General features: G+C 45.3%; 1 protein-coding gene across 7 annotated transcripts in view; it reads right to left on the bottom strand.

Moving 5' to 3' along the window:
* The window catches only part of LOC139053473 (kinesin-like protein KIF20A), a 73,226-nt gene that overhangs the window by 17,468 nt on the left and 41,251 nt on the right, over positions 1-14,507 (bottom strand). For all 7 annotated transcript variants that reach the window (XM_070530450.1, XM_070530449.1, XM_070530455.1 and 4 more), the window contains exons 9-11: positions 6,574-6,698; positions 5,140-5,784; positions 132-444 (exon numbers count right to left, since the gene is read on the bottom strand). In XM_070530450.1, coding sequence (XP_070386551.1) covers positions 132-444; positions 5,140-5,784; positions 6,574-6,698 — 1,083 coding nt within the window. The remainder of the gene's footprint in view (positions 1-131; positions 445-5,139; positions 5,785-6,573; positions 6,699-14,507) is intronic.

The following is a 14,507-nucleotide window of genomic DNA, read 5'->3' as shown; positions in this document are numbered from 1 at the left end:
AGGTACACAGCACATGATGAAATTAAACACAGATTTCACTAGCACATATGAGCAGGAGTCATGCAAGCCTGTTTCCCTCGCCCTGAAGCGATGGAAAGCCAGTAATGAATAGAAAGAGAACAGCTGCTCACCAGTAGGTCCTCCGGAGGCACTGCAGACTTCTTTGTGCGACGTGCTCGTGGGGTGGGGTCTGGAGTCTTGAAGTCCGCTTCACTGTCCGATGGCTCTGATGGTGCCACTGACCGAGCCTTTGCCCGAGTGGCTCGAGTTGTACGCCCGGTGTTTCGCTTCGTGCGACGAGTGCGACGCGGGCAGTTTTCATTGGCCTCCTCTTCCTCTACATTCTTCTCAGTGGCAGTGGCCGACTTGAGAGCCTGGCGCAAGCTAGAGAGCTCTTCCTCCTTTGCTTCCATGGATGCCATGGCAGCTTGGTGCGACTGCTCACTGTCAAGGAATCATGCAGAGCAAGCAGAGTCATGAAAGAGTGTCACAGTTTAGACAAATAATTGGGGTATTTCTCTACCATTGACAGATATAGCTATGACGAAGCAGTGTGAACCGACAACTGTATCGGTCAGCTTGCTTCTAGTAGTTGCAGAAGCAAGCAGCTTTAACACTAGAAGGTGGTGCTTCTCAATATTAATGACATTGTGTATAGTCCATTATGAGCTTTTCTAACACTTGCACTGAAAACACGGATGTCTACATGCTGCATTTCTGGGAAATGCGGTACCACTTGTGTCATTTCCTGCGGTACAGGAACAATTAATGCCCAAGCAACACATGCGTTATGCAAGGTACTGTGAAAAGAGGCTTCGAGTCAACTTCAACCCCGTAGGCTTCTTTAATGTGCACCGAAAGTGTGGTACACGAGAGCTTTTCATTCTTTCCCAGTTAAAATGCGGCTGATGTGACACAGAGTCTCCTGGTGGGACCATAGTGTCCCACCATGGGACACTATTCATGAATCTTGTGTAGTGCAAACAGACAGACAGTCAGACAAATCAGGTGCTACGCATTAGAGACCCCTGGAGACAAGAAAAACATACTAAATAATGTGCATGTGTACTGCAACAAATTAGTTGCAGGTGTAGCACACAGGGAGTCTGATGCCATTGTAGTGCAAAGAAAACGGACAACCTGCTTGCAAATCCAGCTTCACAAAGGATGTCAACCAACTTGCCATAGAACAAGTTATTTTGAGTTACCTCACAAATACACAGCAGACATGACCTAGGTGTGTGTGCTTGTCACTTTTACACATGAAGCGCAGCTGTTAAAAGAACCTTCTCCAAACTCCGTTGCAATAATATAGATACACACTAAAAGTAGTTTAGACTGCTGTCCAGGAAGCTATCTACCCCAATAAATTTTTTTAAAAAAGAAGGATTTAGCAATTAGTAGAGACAGGAGCCAATGAAATGCTGAAAGATGATAGTGCCAGAAGGTGGGTTACTCGCAGCAACACAAACTAACAGTTTTTTAAAACATCCTGCAAATGACATTCCTCCCTTGCCTCCTTTCATACCCAAGCTAAGGGCCACGATGATTTTTTTTTTTTTTCAGAGGAGATAGCTGTTAAGGTTCACATCCCTAGTTGCTTTGATATCTGCCAGTGTCTTTTGCTGGAATCTCTGAAGGCATGGGTAAAATATTAAAGAAACAAGAAAAATTCACAGTGCACAGCTGGGATCACCCACAGATTGCAAGTAAAATATTCTACCTCCAGGCCACTCCACCTATGCTATAGCCAAGAATGCTGTGCTTGGACAATACTGTCCCTGACCTCTCAAGTGCTTGATGAAACCATTGGCTGATACCATGCTCTGCTGCTTATCCAAGAATGAGCGCCGAGGCTCAAATGATGCCAGTGGCAAGGACCAATAGGCTGGATGTGAAAAACAAAGCCACCCACACAAACGAATAAAGCAACACTGAAAAATTATTTTTATTCCCAAAAGGAGACTGCTCACGCACATCTGCAAATGCACTCAGTTTATTCTGCCTGATTTATTTATTTTTTTTAACGCTTTCGGAGTCCACCTAGGGGCTCCGACAATATACACTACTTCAGTCAACCATCAGATTTTACGAAGGATACACGTATAAATAACTGACAATCTTGGCCCGGAGATCAGATTTAACAATCGATCATTGTGCTTGCCACTTCGTTGTGCTTCGAGTGCTGTTTTCCTAGGCATAGGCGAGCCAAATAAAGGATTGAGTTTAAGTCAAGGCTTTGGCAGTGTCCCATTCTTCACTGTTATGACAATGTGACACTATGTTGGAGACTCAATCATCCCCACAGGATCTGCACACCATGCTTGCTTGTTTGCAATGCTCAAACCTGGTGAAGGGTGCTTTATATTGGCTTTTCCATGTGGGCAGGCTACTACAGCTTAACGAAAAGAATTTTCTCCTCCCACTAGGGACTTTGTTGTTTGCCAATTCCTGCATATACAGTGTTGCATTTGCACATAATGTAACCACGAATACGGTCAAACCTCAATATAACAAACACAGATACAACAAATTATTGGATATAACAACGAAAACAAATTTTGAAGCCAATATCAGCATGTCGCAAATGCATATGCTTATAATGAATATAGAATATAATGAAGGTATTTTCGTGTCAGATCCGACTATTAAAACAAGGTTCAACTGTACTAATGTGAAGGGAAACTTTCAGTCTCTCGAAAAACTTAATAACGTAACACGAGGTGATGCTCCAAAGAAATAGAAAATGTCGCATAAAAACGGATGCCCATAGGACATTATTCATTGTTGCTGTGAACTGCCATCACAAAATGAAGTGAAGGGACAAGTATGGATGTCGTCTTGTCACCAAGAACGGCGTTGTCTCCATGACACCACCAATGTTATGGGCAAACAGCATTTCTGAAACGCCCGCGACATAAACGAACACGGCAAAGCCTTTCATGGATTGTGCAATGATGCACTGTGAGACTTCGAAGATTACTCGTGTGACGCACCTGCACAACAGTGCTGATCATCTTGCTCAAGGTGGCAATTTACGTGCCATAACTACGGGGACACGGGTCTTAACCCTTTAACCACCAATTTAACTTCCAAGAAAAGTACCAAAATTTCAAATTTTTTAAAAGTAGTCATAATTTTTTTCATGCAATTCTGATTCTGAAAATATATTACATCATTGATTTCTGCTTAGAATTATCACAGAAATTAAAAAAGAAATAAAACTGCTGTTTAGGGCTGCTTTCCCTCAATGCATGCCGTGGTAATGGTTCAGAACGTACTGAAAGAACGTACTGAAAGTCTAAGTATTCATTTGATGCAATACACGGTAACACATTGAAAATTGCACAGATGTTGCTTCATCGTAACAAAAGCTTTCATAATTAATAGTCGCTCTTTGTGTGGTAGATTTGGTTCGAATGGTTTGTGTGGATTTGGTAGAATGGTTCCTCTCCGTGACGATTATGTCAATGATGCCCCAGTCAACAAATGAAAGCAGCCAAGAATGTCATTCTCATTAGTAGGCTGCCGCAAGATTCGGGGCACTGAAGAGAAGGGAAACCGCGGAGGCGCAAGTGGCGGGTTATCGGTATTCACGCACTGCTTCACATGTGCACTGCTCAGTGCATCACCGTCGTCGTCATCGCTGTCCTCATCGCCGTCGCTCTCATCGTCATGTGAAGCAATATCCAGGGTAAAGACAACGTCTGAATCGCTGTCGGACACAAATTCCATGTCGTCACTAACGCTGCTTTCTGTACTGCTCCAAGAAGCACTTCTTTTTCTTGGAGCATCACCGCCACTGGCATTCCTGGGAAGCGCCATTATGAAATGACTGTTGCCAGGCTTAAAACACATGCGAAAGGACACGAAATGCGTTTTTTTCTTAGACAACTAACACAAGAGTCCAACACAAGAGTGGTGAGATGATGTTGAACATTACCTCGCGTGCACCACTGCTGTTTGTCTGCGTAGTAGACAAAACACAAAGGGAGAGGTGTTTGCTTGGTGCGTTGTGCGCCACATTTCATAACCTCTGGGAGGGTTCAGCATTGTCACTGCCTCACATGGCACATCGCATTGTGGAAGAAAAATTAAACTTTTATCGGATTATGAGGCAGGCCGTAGTTGGCACCATGGTGTTTTTTAATGCGTCTCTAAACCAAGGTGTACGGGCGTTTTTTATTTCACCCCTGTCGAAATGCGGCTGTCTCGGTTTCATGCTTTTCGTGTAGCTACTGCACCCCTGCTGCACATTATACAATGAACATACGAGTTCATGATGTAAATTTCACCTAAAAGCCAATCAGGCTCATAGCTCCTTGCAAAGTAAGCTTTGGTGGCAAAACTTGCTAACAATGAATAATGTGCTATATTGTTGTGCCCATTACTTCATCATACAGTTTTACATCAGTATAATGAAGTCGCATCAGACACAAAAATACATTAACTGTATCCAATATTTATTACAGTTAAAACTCGGCCTAACGAAACCCAATTTTAAGAAGTTCCCGCTCGAACAAAGAAATTTCCATTCCCCGGCAAGTACCCATAAAGTTCAATGTTATCATCCACCTGAATTAACATAACTAGCTTGCATTACACCTGATTTAACAAAGACTTTTTAGAAATAAATCAGTTAAATAAAGCTGCGATTTATTTCTACTTTTGACACACAGGTTTTTCTTTGAGCGCGCGCTCTAACGGTAATGCGTTAAAACATCTTGGAACCCTGCTCACGGCCCTAGTTTTATTTTGACGAGGCTGCACGCCACACCCATGCACGGGACAACGGACTCTGCAGTTGCTAGATTTCTTACGTACCAAATGATGCTAGGGGTGGCAGTAGTTGGGCTGCCCTTGCAGGCCTTTTACACGCGCAAGCATGGGTAAGCGGCAAATACAATGCTGTGGTACGCATTGGGTGTTGCTACGTTACAATTTTAGATTTCGAAGGACCGAAAAATCCTTACTCGATTTTCCAAACTTCCCGATTTAACTAAATGATTCGAGGGTGGTAATCACTTTAAATCGAGCTTCAACTGTATATCAATGTTTAACTGCATCCTAGGTTGAACTGTACACACTATTCTGTAAGAAAAATAAAGGTGTTGGTATGAATGGCTAGTGCCCACTCACCTGGCCAGCAGCTCCTTGCGACAGCTTTGGAGGTCATCTTGCACTGCCTTTAAGCACAACTCAGCCTCTTGCCGAGATTCTGCCATGCTCTGAGCCAACCTGCGGGCCTTCTCAAGTTCCTTGGCAATGGCACTGCTTTGCTTTTCTGCAGATGCTCTCAGCGCAGCCTCCTTTTTGGCTTCATCTTCGCTGGCACGTGCTCTCTGCTCAGCAACACTCAAGGCCTCGGTCCTGTCGTCAAGCTGCTCTCTCAGCACATCCAAGGCAAGTTCACGCTCTTGGATGTCGCAAAGCATCTGCTCAATCTTGCAGTTAGACTCTGCAGCCATCTGCTGCATGTGGTCATTGGCATGTTGTAGCTCTTCCAGATGCCGTGCTAAGCCCTCCTGCTCAGCCTCCTGCATTGCGAGCTGAGCGTCGTTCAGCTGTTCGAGAGCTCGTTCGGCCGAAACCTCAGCATCCTTGCAGGCATGCATCTCATCGACCAAGCGAGAGTGTGTCTCTCTGAGGTGGCTGCGAAGGTCACGCAGCTCGCTTTCTACTTCAGAGAGTCGAGCCTGTGCTTTCAGTGTGGCAGCTGCTGGAGGTACATCGCCAAATTCCTCAGTCTGTGTTTCCACCTCAACTGTTGTGGGTGCAGGAGGGCTGTAAGCAAGAAAGGCGCAGCACATGTTAGAATATCCAAGAAATCGTGCGTTGCTGGTTACAGCCCGAGCCACATCCTGTGATTTGCATCAACACTAGGAGCGTAAACTCCACTGGCTGCTCTGCGAACAAGGTGGCAGCTAATGGCATAATTGTGAAGGGACCTGTATGATCAAGGGTTTCGGAAGTCCGAAGAGCTTTATAAAGTCATTTTTATCAGTAACACTTTAGCAACAGTCAGGCACTGAATTTTGTTCCGTCATGCCCATTCTGCCAATTTCAAATGCTCCGTGTCATTTGCCCAAATGGCAATCAATGGCAGCTGCACAGATTAGAAGGAACACCTGTACTTTGCAAACACAAAGTGCTCAGAAGTTCTTGAGATATTTTTACTGAATAGTTCTGCCAAGTTACTAAAACTTTATTTGAACAATGCCAGCATGGTGCTATCTTCCCTCAAAATACTTGGCATGGCAGCCGAATTCCACTGCAATATCAGTTGTCACCTGCAGGCGATGTCAGAAGTGCCATCGATTTCGGAGCACTACAGCATGCTGTCTAGAACCATGCTAAAGTAACATAACCACAGATGCAATGAACAGGTTAGAACAGGTGGTCATTCAGTGGCAGAAAAAAAATGGTAACTGACGCTGAATGCTCATGCTTTCTTATCAGTCAGGGAAAAAACTTTTGCTGTGAAGGTCAGCTTAATGAACCAGCAGTGAGTCCTTTCCACTGAACAATCAGCAAAGGATCACATGCATAAATTAGCAAGAAGTGCACACTCACTGGCGCTCTTCAGCCACTGAGACATCGTGCACAGCCTGTGCGTTCAGCTCCTTCTCAAGTTTAGCAATTCGGTACTGCGCTTCTTCGAGCTTCCCCAGTAGGTCCATGGTTGAGCCTCGCTCAGCCTAGGAAAGGATGAAAGGAGCACGGGAGAATGAGACTCAGTAAACATGTTAGTGGTTCAGTTAAAAAAACCTGTGCGGAATACGACTGAATTATGCCCTTTAGGGCAGTGAGGGGCTGAAAGGTCACATATCAAATCGACATGCCAAGTCCAGTAAAACTTGGCAGGATGCTTTGTATTGTTATCAGCACATGTAAATTTCATTACCTTATTACAAAAGAGAAAAAAATTACGCATGTCCCACTGAGTGAATGAGTGCGCCTCCTTAAGAAAACCATCTTTCTAAAACCTTTTCCGAATAAGTATCTTCTGGATGCCCTATAGTACAGGATAGTAACAGCCAGTAGTAATTTTATTCCTTTCTCTGCAGTAACTGCATCACTTGAAAACTAAGTTTTGTTTTTGTTAATGTGATCCAGAAATGTAATTTCAAAGTTGCTCCATCAAGAAAATGTTAGACATCTATGGTCTTGTCCCTCACAAATCTTTAGCCTAAAAATAATTTTGAAAACAGTTTTTATAACTTTCGTTCCAAAACGATAGTTCGAAAGTGCAAATTGGAAGAAAAGTGCAAGATGAGAAAGAATGATTAAAACATGTCAAAACGTGCCATCTTATTCAGGAAATAGTGCTATTTCACCTGCTGCATAGGTTTCACCTGCTGCACTTAGCATGAAACTCATTGTGCCAGTTACGAGGGACACTCAAAGTTTGTTGAAAATTTATGGTACTAATACAGACAAACCTGGCAGGTATTAAATGAGTGCATGTTTCTAGTTTCAAACTCAATATAAAGATTGTGATTTACTACATAGTACAGCGAAACAACCCTAGGACATCATACTGACAAAAATGGCTGCATGCACCGGTAAAGTTGGTTGAAGCATTAGCACTGGGTTACGCAAACAAACGAAATCACTTAATCGAATTGAATAGCGAGCATTCAAATAATTTCATTCATAAGAGACCTACGCAGTGCCACATGTGTATGCTGTCAAGCCCACTGTGATCGACACTGTCCAAGCAAGCATTTCACTTCATTTTCAGCGCAAAATAAGTGCCAAGCACGCTACGGATAGGTCGCCCTGACTGATGCCACAGCAGATTTCATCACTGCGAGTGCTTCCCTACTTCAACCCGATGCAGGGATTGCCCACACGGCGCCCAAACGCCACTATTTCCAGAATGGCACCATGTCAGCTGGGCCCGCCTGTGTCGGTACAAGGTTCGTCCGGGTCGACAGAACTGACAGAAATGATAATGCAACGCTCACAGAGGTCACGACAACAACAACAACAACAACAATAATAATCAGCCTGGTTACGCCCACTGCAGGGCATAACCATACTCCCACTTCGTAACCACTCCCATACTTCTCCAACTACCCCGGTCATGTACTAATTGTGGCCATGTCGTCCCTGCAAACTTCTTAATCTCATCCGCCCACCTAACTTTCTGCTGCCCCCTGTTACACTTTCCTTCCCTTGGAATCCAGTTCGTAACCCTTAAAGACCATCGGTTATCTTCCCTCCTCATTACATGTCCTGCCCATGCCCATTTCTTTTTCTTGATTTCAACTAAGATGTCATTAACTCACGTTTGTTCCCTCACCCAATCTGTTCTTTTCTTATCCCTTAATATTACACCCATCATTCTTCATTCCATAGCTCGTCGCGTCATCCTCAATTTAAGTAGAACCCTTTTCGTAAGCCTCCAGGTTTCTGCCCTGTACGTGGGTACTGGTAATACACAGCTGTTATGCACTTTTCTCTTCAGGGATAATGGTAAGCTGCTGTTCATGATCTGAGAATGCCTGCCAAACACACCCCAGCCCATTCTTATTCTTCTGATTATTTCAGTCTCGTGATCCGGATCTGCAGTCACTACCTGCCCTAAGCAGATGTATTCCCTTACCACTTCTAGTGCTCCGCTACTTATTGTAAACTGCTGTTTTCTTCCGAGACTGTTAAACATTACTTTAGTTTTGTGCAGATTAATTTTTAGACCCACCCTTCTGCTTTGCCTCTCCAGGTCAGTGAGCATGCCTTGCAATTCATCCCCTGAGTTACTTAGCAACGCAATATCATCAGCGAATCTCAAGTTACTCAAGTTACTCCATTAACTCTTATTCCCAATTCTTCCCAATCCAGGTCTCTGAATACCTCCTGTAAACACGCTGTGAATAGCATTGGAGAGATTGTATCTCCCTGCCTCACGCCCTTTATTGGAATTTTGTTGCTTTCTTTATGGACTACGGTGGCTGCAGAGCCGCTATAGATATTTTTCAGTGTTTTATGCGAAGCATATTACGAGAGCTCAACCCAGCTCCTCGGGCGCGGCAGTGTCGCCTTCAATACCACGTGACACCATGACGTCACGACAGAGGAGAAACGGGGCTCCAACTCGCGCCGTCGCTAGCGGCGTCGCAGCGGTATATAAGCAGCTGCGCTTGCCTCTGCTAGACACTCACGAGGCGAGATGCCTCCTGGAGACGGAGCTGCTCGTTGGAGTGAGAAGCAAAGGTTGCGGCGTGCTACAGAGACTGATTTTCTAGGTGGCTTTGGCTCAACTCTTGCAAGATGGGCTGGGTGGGAATCGAACAAGGGTCTCCGGAGTGTGAGATGGAGACGCTATCACTGAGCCACCAGTACGATGCTTCAAAGCGGTACAAAAGCGCCTCTAGCGAATGCGGTGTTGCCTTAGAAACGAGCCGTTTCTAAGGCTCAGGCGTGCGTCGCTTGCTCAGGCGCACATTTCGTTGCCGCGCCGAACGCTGCGTTGCTCGACGGTCACCGCGTCCAATGCGGGGCGCGTAGTCGCTGCGCCGTAGCCCATTGTCTTACACCCCTAGGCGGGTCGACGGGAACGCTGTCGCGTTCCACTCTTGAAGGTGAAGCAGAGTAACGCACGAGTTGTTTCTTCGTCTAGCCGAACCAAATATAGCCAAGAAACAGCAGTTTACCAGGCTAAACTGTGGTTCAACAACTAAAATAAAGGCTAGTATACTTCGCATCCTGGGCTTAACCTTAGCTAAGCCACAGCCATTTTTTTTACGTACGGCTCATCTACACCCTGATTGCGTAATGCGTCCATGACTGCCGAGGTTTCGACTGAATCAAATGCTGTCTCGTAATCAATGTGAGCTATATATAACGGTTGGTTAAATTCCGCACATTTCTCCATCGCCTGAGTGATAGTCTGGATATGGTCTATTGTTGAGTAGCCCTTACAGAATCCTGCCTGGTCCTTTGGTTGACAGAAGTCTAAGCTGTTCCCGATTCTATTTGCGATTACCTTAGTAAATACCTTATAGGCAACGTTCAGTAAGCTGATCGGTCTATAATTCTTTCAAGTCTTTGGCGTCCCCTTTTTCATGGATTAGGATTATGTTAGCGTTCTTCCAAGATTCCGGTGTGCTCGAGGTCATGAGGCACTGCGTATACAGGGCGGCCAGTTTTTTCTAGAACAATCTGCCCGCCATACTTCAACAAATCTGCTGTTACCTGATCCCCTCCAGCTGCCTTCCCCATTTGCATAGCTCCCAAGGCTTTCTTTACTTCTTCCGGCGTTACCTGTGGGATTTCGAATTCCTCTAGACTATTTTCTCTTTCATTATTGTCGTGGGTGGCACTGGTACTGTATAAATCTCTATAGAACTCCTCAGCCACTTGTACTATCTCATCCATATTAGTAATGATATTGCCGGCTTTGTCTCTTAACGCATACATCTGATTCTTGCCAATTCCTAGCTTCTTCTTCACTGTTTTTAGGCTTCCTCCGTTCCTGAGAGCATGTTCAATTCTATCCATATTATACTTCCTTACGTCAGCTGTCTTACGCTTGTTGATTAACTTCGAAAGTTCTGCCAGTTTTATTCTAGCTGTAGGGTTAGAGGCTTTCATACATTGGCGTTTCTTGATCAGATCTTTCGTCTCCTGCGATAGTTTACTGGTATCCTGCCTAACGGAGTTACCACCGACTTCCATTGCACACTCCTTAATGATGCCCACAAGATTGTCGGTCATTGCTTCAACACTAAGGTTCTCTTCCCGAGTTAAAGCCGAATACCTGTTCTGAACCTTGATCCGAAATTCATCTATTTTCCCTCTTACCGCTAACTCATTGATCGGCTTCTTATGTACCAGTTTCTTCCGTTCCCTCCTTAAGTCTAGGCTAATTTGAGTTCTTACCATCCTATGGTCACTGCAGCGCATGACAATAATAGCAGTGCGTATTTCGTAAAGTTTGAAAGCAAGCGCGAAGATCAGGCCGATGAGCCACTGATAGGTATGTGGATTGCGTTGAATACCCTGAGACGAACTTCAAACCTCTTCAATAGCCGTCTAACTGGACACATGGTCTCGAGACCGAGTACTGACGAGCCACCTGACCGAACATATTAGCAGCAAGCATTCCATGGCTGCTTGCAGCCCGTTACCACATTGACCAGTGGCATCGCATGAACATGCTGACCCTTTAGATTTCAGAATCTTTGACAGGTGGCAAATCACACATGCACTGACGGCACCTGCTCTTTACCGTCAGCATTGGCTACACGTAGAGCAGTGATCAAGTTACGTAACATGCAGTCACTTTGCCTCTTGCACAGACTGACCTTATAACTCACGGTGTAAAGTTGGACAGCCCCTCTGCATTGTGCAGAAGGGCTTGAGAGCAAAACTTTTTATGGAGCAAGTAGACTGCTGAAAAACAGGTCCACTATATAGCTGAGAACCTTATTGGTATTCAGTTGAACAGAACAATACTAATTCATTAGGTTGTGAGAAAAAAAGAACTTGATTCTGTTCAACAGAAATTCCAATCATAATATAAAATTTAGAGACCTCCATATAAGCAGAACCTTGTTGACATGTTCCCGCTACATACGTTTTCCTGCTGCCAATGTTCGCAATTGAGAACACAAAAAATGACCCAATAGAGTTACGGTTATTTTTACCAGTTCATATGTTCCCAGAAAAGACGATTTTTCGGCACCAACGTTCACTACGTCGCCAAACTGCGATCGCGTCATACATTTTCTGGCCGCTATATTCCACATAAACAAGAAAATGCACAAGGCCCGGGCGACTAGGAACAATATGCAGCTGCTTGCCGTGGCAGCATCACCGCAATACTTGCCTTTGGTACCAGCAAATCTCCGCTCGGGTCATCGCACACCGCATTCACAGCCATCACCGCCAATTCAACTGTGATAAGCATCTTCATCTCTGTTCTACAGTGCATGGCGCATAGTGCCATTGGTAGTATACTGCAGGCTTTTAGTATGTGATAATCCAAACGCGCTGCCGTTCCCTTCGGCAGGAGGTGCAATGTGGGCATCACGTTTTGCTTCAGTAGCATCTAGTGTTGCCCACCAGGTCGATTTCATTTCGGTGTCCTGTCGCCCTCCTAAAACACACAATAGGAAAACAACAAAGCGCATCTTGGGCCACTAGAGCACCACCAGGTCGATGCACGTCGGCGTCTCGTGATGCAATGATCCGCGCAACGCTTCGCTTTTTTAGTTACTTCAGATCGTACATTTTCTTAGTACCTTTCTCTCGCAGGTTTTTTTTCACAACGTATGAACAAGGTTCTACTGTATTAGAACTGAGCTGTAACCAGTGCTGGCACACTAATTTGATGTTGCCTTTAATAAGAGTAGACTGTACTGAATATATTGATTGCGATGTCCCTAAGTTACTGATAGCTTGCTACATTCTTGTTATGCAATGCTAGGAGACTACCAAGCATGTGCAGCAGTGTTTTCTCGCCTTAAATTTGTAAGCATTAAATCTTGTGAAAAAATTATATTCAATACAAAATTTACTATTTGGCGTTTGCATACCCCTAATTAGCAGTGATCCACTTCCACGTTTGAAGAGACAATGCCAAGATTATGCTGAGATGGTGGCGGTCTATGGTGACTGTTATATCGTGCATATTAAATCAGTACGACAGGAATGGAAACATTACTCATCCTCTGCATTTATTCTATCTTCTTTTTCCTCTCCCTTGGGCGGCTCCAAGCGCGCGCCTTCTCATAGAACTGCGGTAGGCAGCGACGCCTTATATAACTTATCCCCTCGTGAAAAAAAACAAAAAACAAATGGTCCGTTACTTCCTGATGTAGTCGTGCAGTTTCTTTGGTGTCTTCTTGTTGCGGGCGCTTCTCCTCACGCGTTCTTCGCATCTTGGCAAATTAGCTGAATCTTGTTGCGTGTGCCCTGCAGCACGTGGTTCAGGAATCAGGGGTGCATTATCTGCGCGTGATGTGCCAGGTTGTGACGGATGGCTTACAGCCGCACTAGTTGAGTGATCGGATGCCGGTGACCAGTTCATGACAGCCGTGGTACCTAATTTCATTTTGCTGACAGCTTCAGGGTGAACGGCCGCTAATTTGGAAGCATTCCACACCCGCCCATCTTCCAAGAGGTAGGAGGCGGGTCCGCGCTTTCCAATAATTTTCTTGGGCGCAGAAAACTGTGAAGATAACTTCCCCTGGACTGCAGGTAGTTTAACCCGCACGTAGTCACCAACGGCGAAGTTGGGTTCCTTGGCACCGCATTTTTGATCGGTGTAGCGCTTCGACGTCATTTGCTTGTTCTTGATGCGTTCTCTCAACAGCTGTAGTGCCTTTGAAGGGTCATTGGTGAAACATTTGTCAGGGAATCCCACAATGTCAAGTCTGGTGCGAGGTTGGCGTCCGTGAAGAAGAATAGCGGGTGCAGCACCAGTAGTCGCATGCGGCGTACAGCGATATATTTGTAGGTAATCAAACATCGCTGTTCTTATCTCACGACGTTCTAACAGGGCTAATTGAATATAGGACTTTAATACCCTGTTAAATCTTTCCACTAAACCGTTAGCTTGCGGGTAATACACTGAAGAGTTGTAATGGGTGATTCCGCGCTCTGTGAGAAAATCTTGAAAATTCGCTGAAGAGAATTGTGGTCCATGATCGGATACGATCCCACGTGGATATCCTTCTCTCGCGAAAAGTTCAAGTAGGAATTTGGTCACTGTAGACGTGGTCGCATCGCGTACGAAAGTCACCTCTGGCCACTTGCTGTAGTAATCAATAAGCGTAATGGCAAATCGACAGTCCGTTGGAGCTTGCGTGAAAGGTCCCACAATGTCGATAGCAACTTTGTCCCAGGCTCTCTCAGGAAGAGTGACGGGTTGCATTGGGGCTGCAGAAGTATGTGCTGATTTGTCACATGACTGGCAGGCTACACATGTGCGTACAAGTTCTTCAATGTGATTATCCATGCACGGCCACCAATACGACTCCCTAAGACGAGCTTTGGTACGACTAATTCCTGGGTGTGACTCATGCGCCAGATCCATAAGACGGCGGGTCAAAGCTGAAGGCACGACAATCCTGTCACCCCGGCAAAGAATGTCGCTAACAACAGAGAGTTCAGATCGCACGTGAAAGTATGGTAGCAGCTCTTTTGACAAGGATTTCTTGTCAGGCCAAGAAGTAGTGTTAAACTGCTTAACTTGAGAGATAGCCTGATCGGCGGCACTTGCTTCTCGAAGCTCCTGCGTGGTAACTACTGGGGACAAGAGACATATAAATTCTTCTTCGGGTGCATCATGGATGAAACTCTGTACGGGCAGCCGGGAGAGTGCGTCAGCCACGACGTTTTCGCTACCCTTCCTGTATTCCATGATGTAGTTGTAGCACAGCAACCGGGATGACCAGCGCGCAATCCTTAAAGGACGGTGACCAGTGCCTTTCGTTGAGAGGAGCGTCACCAAAGCAGCGTGGTCTGTCCGCAAGGTGAAAGGTCGGCCCCACAGG

This window comes from Dermacentor albipictus, unplaced genomic scaffold (genome assembly GCF_038994185.2).
Source record: "Dermacentor albipictus isolate Rhodes 1998 colony unplaced genomic scaffold, USDA_Dalb.pri_finalv2 scaffold_133, whole genome shotgun sequence".
In the NCBI taxonomy this organism is placed as follows: Eukaryota; Metazoa; Arthropoda; class Arachnida; order Ixodida; family Ixodidae; genus Dermacentor; species Dermacentor albipictus.
The sequence above is the reverse complement of the archived record's forward strand: the minus strand, read 5'-3'. Positions and strand labels throughout refer to the sequence as shown.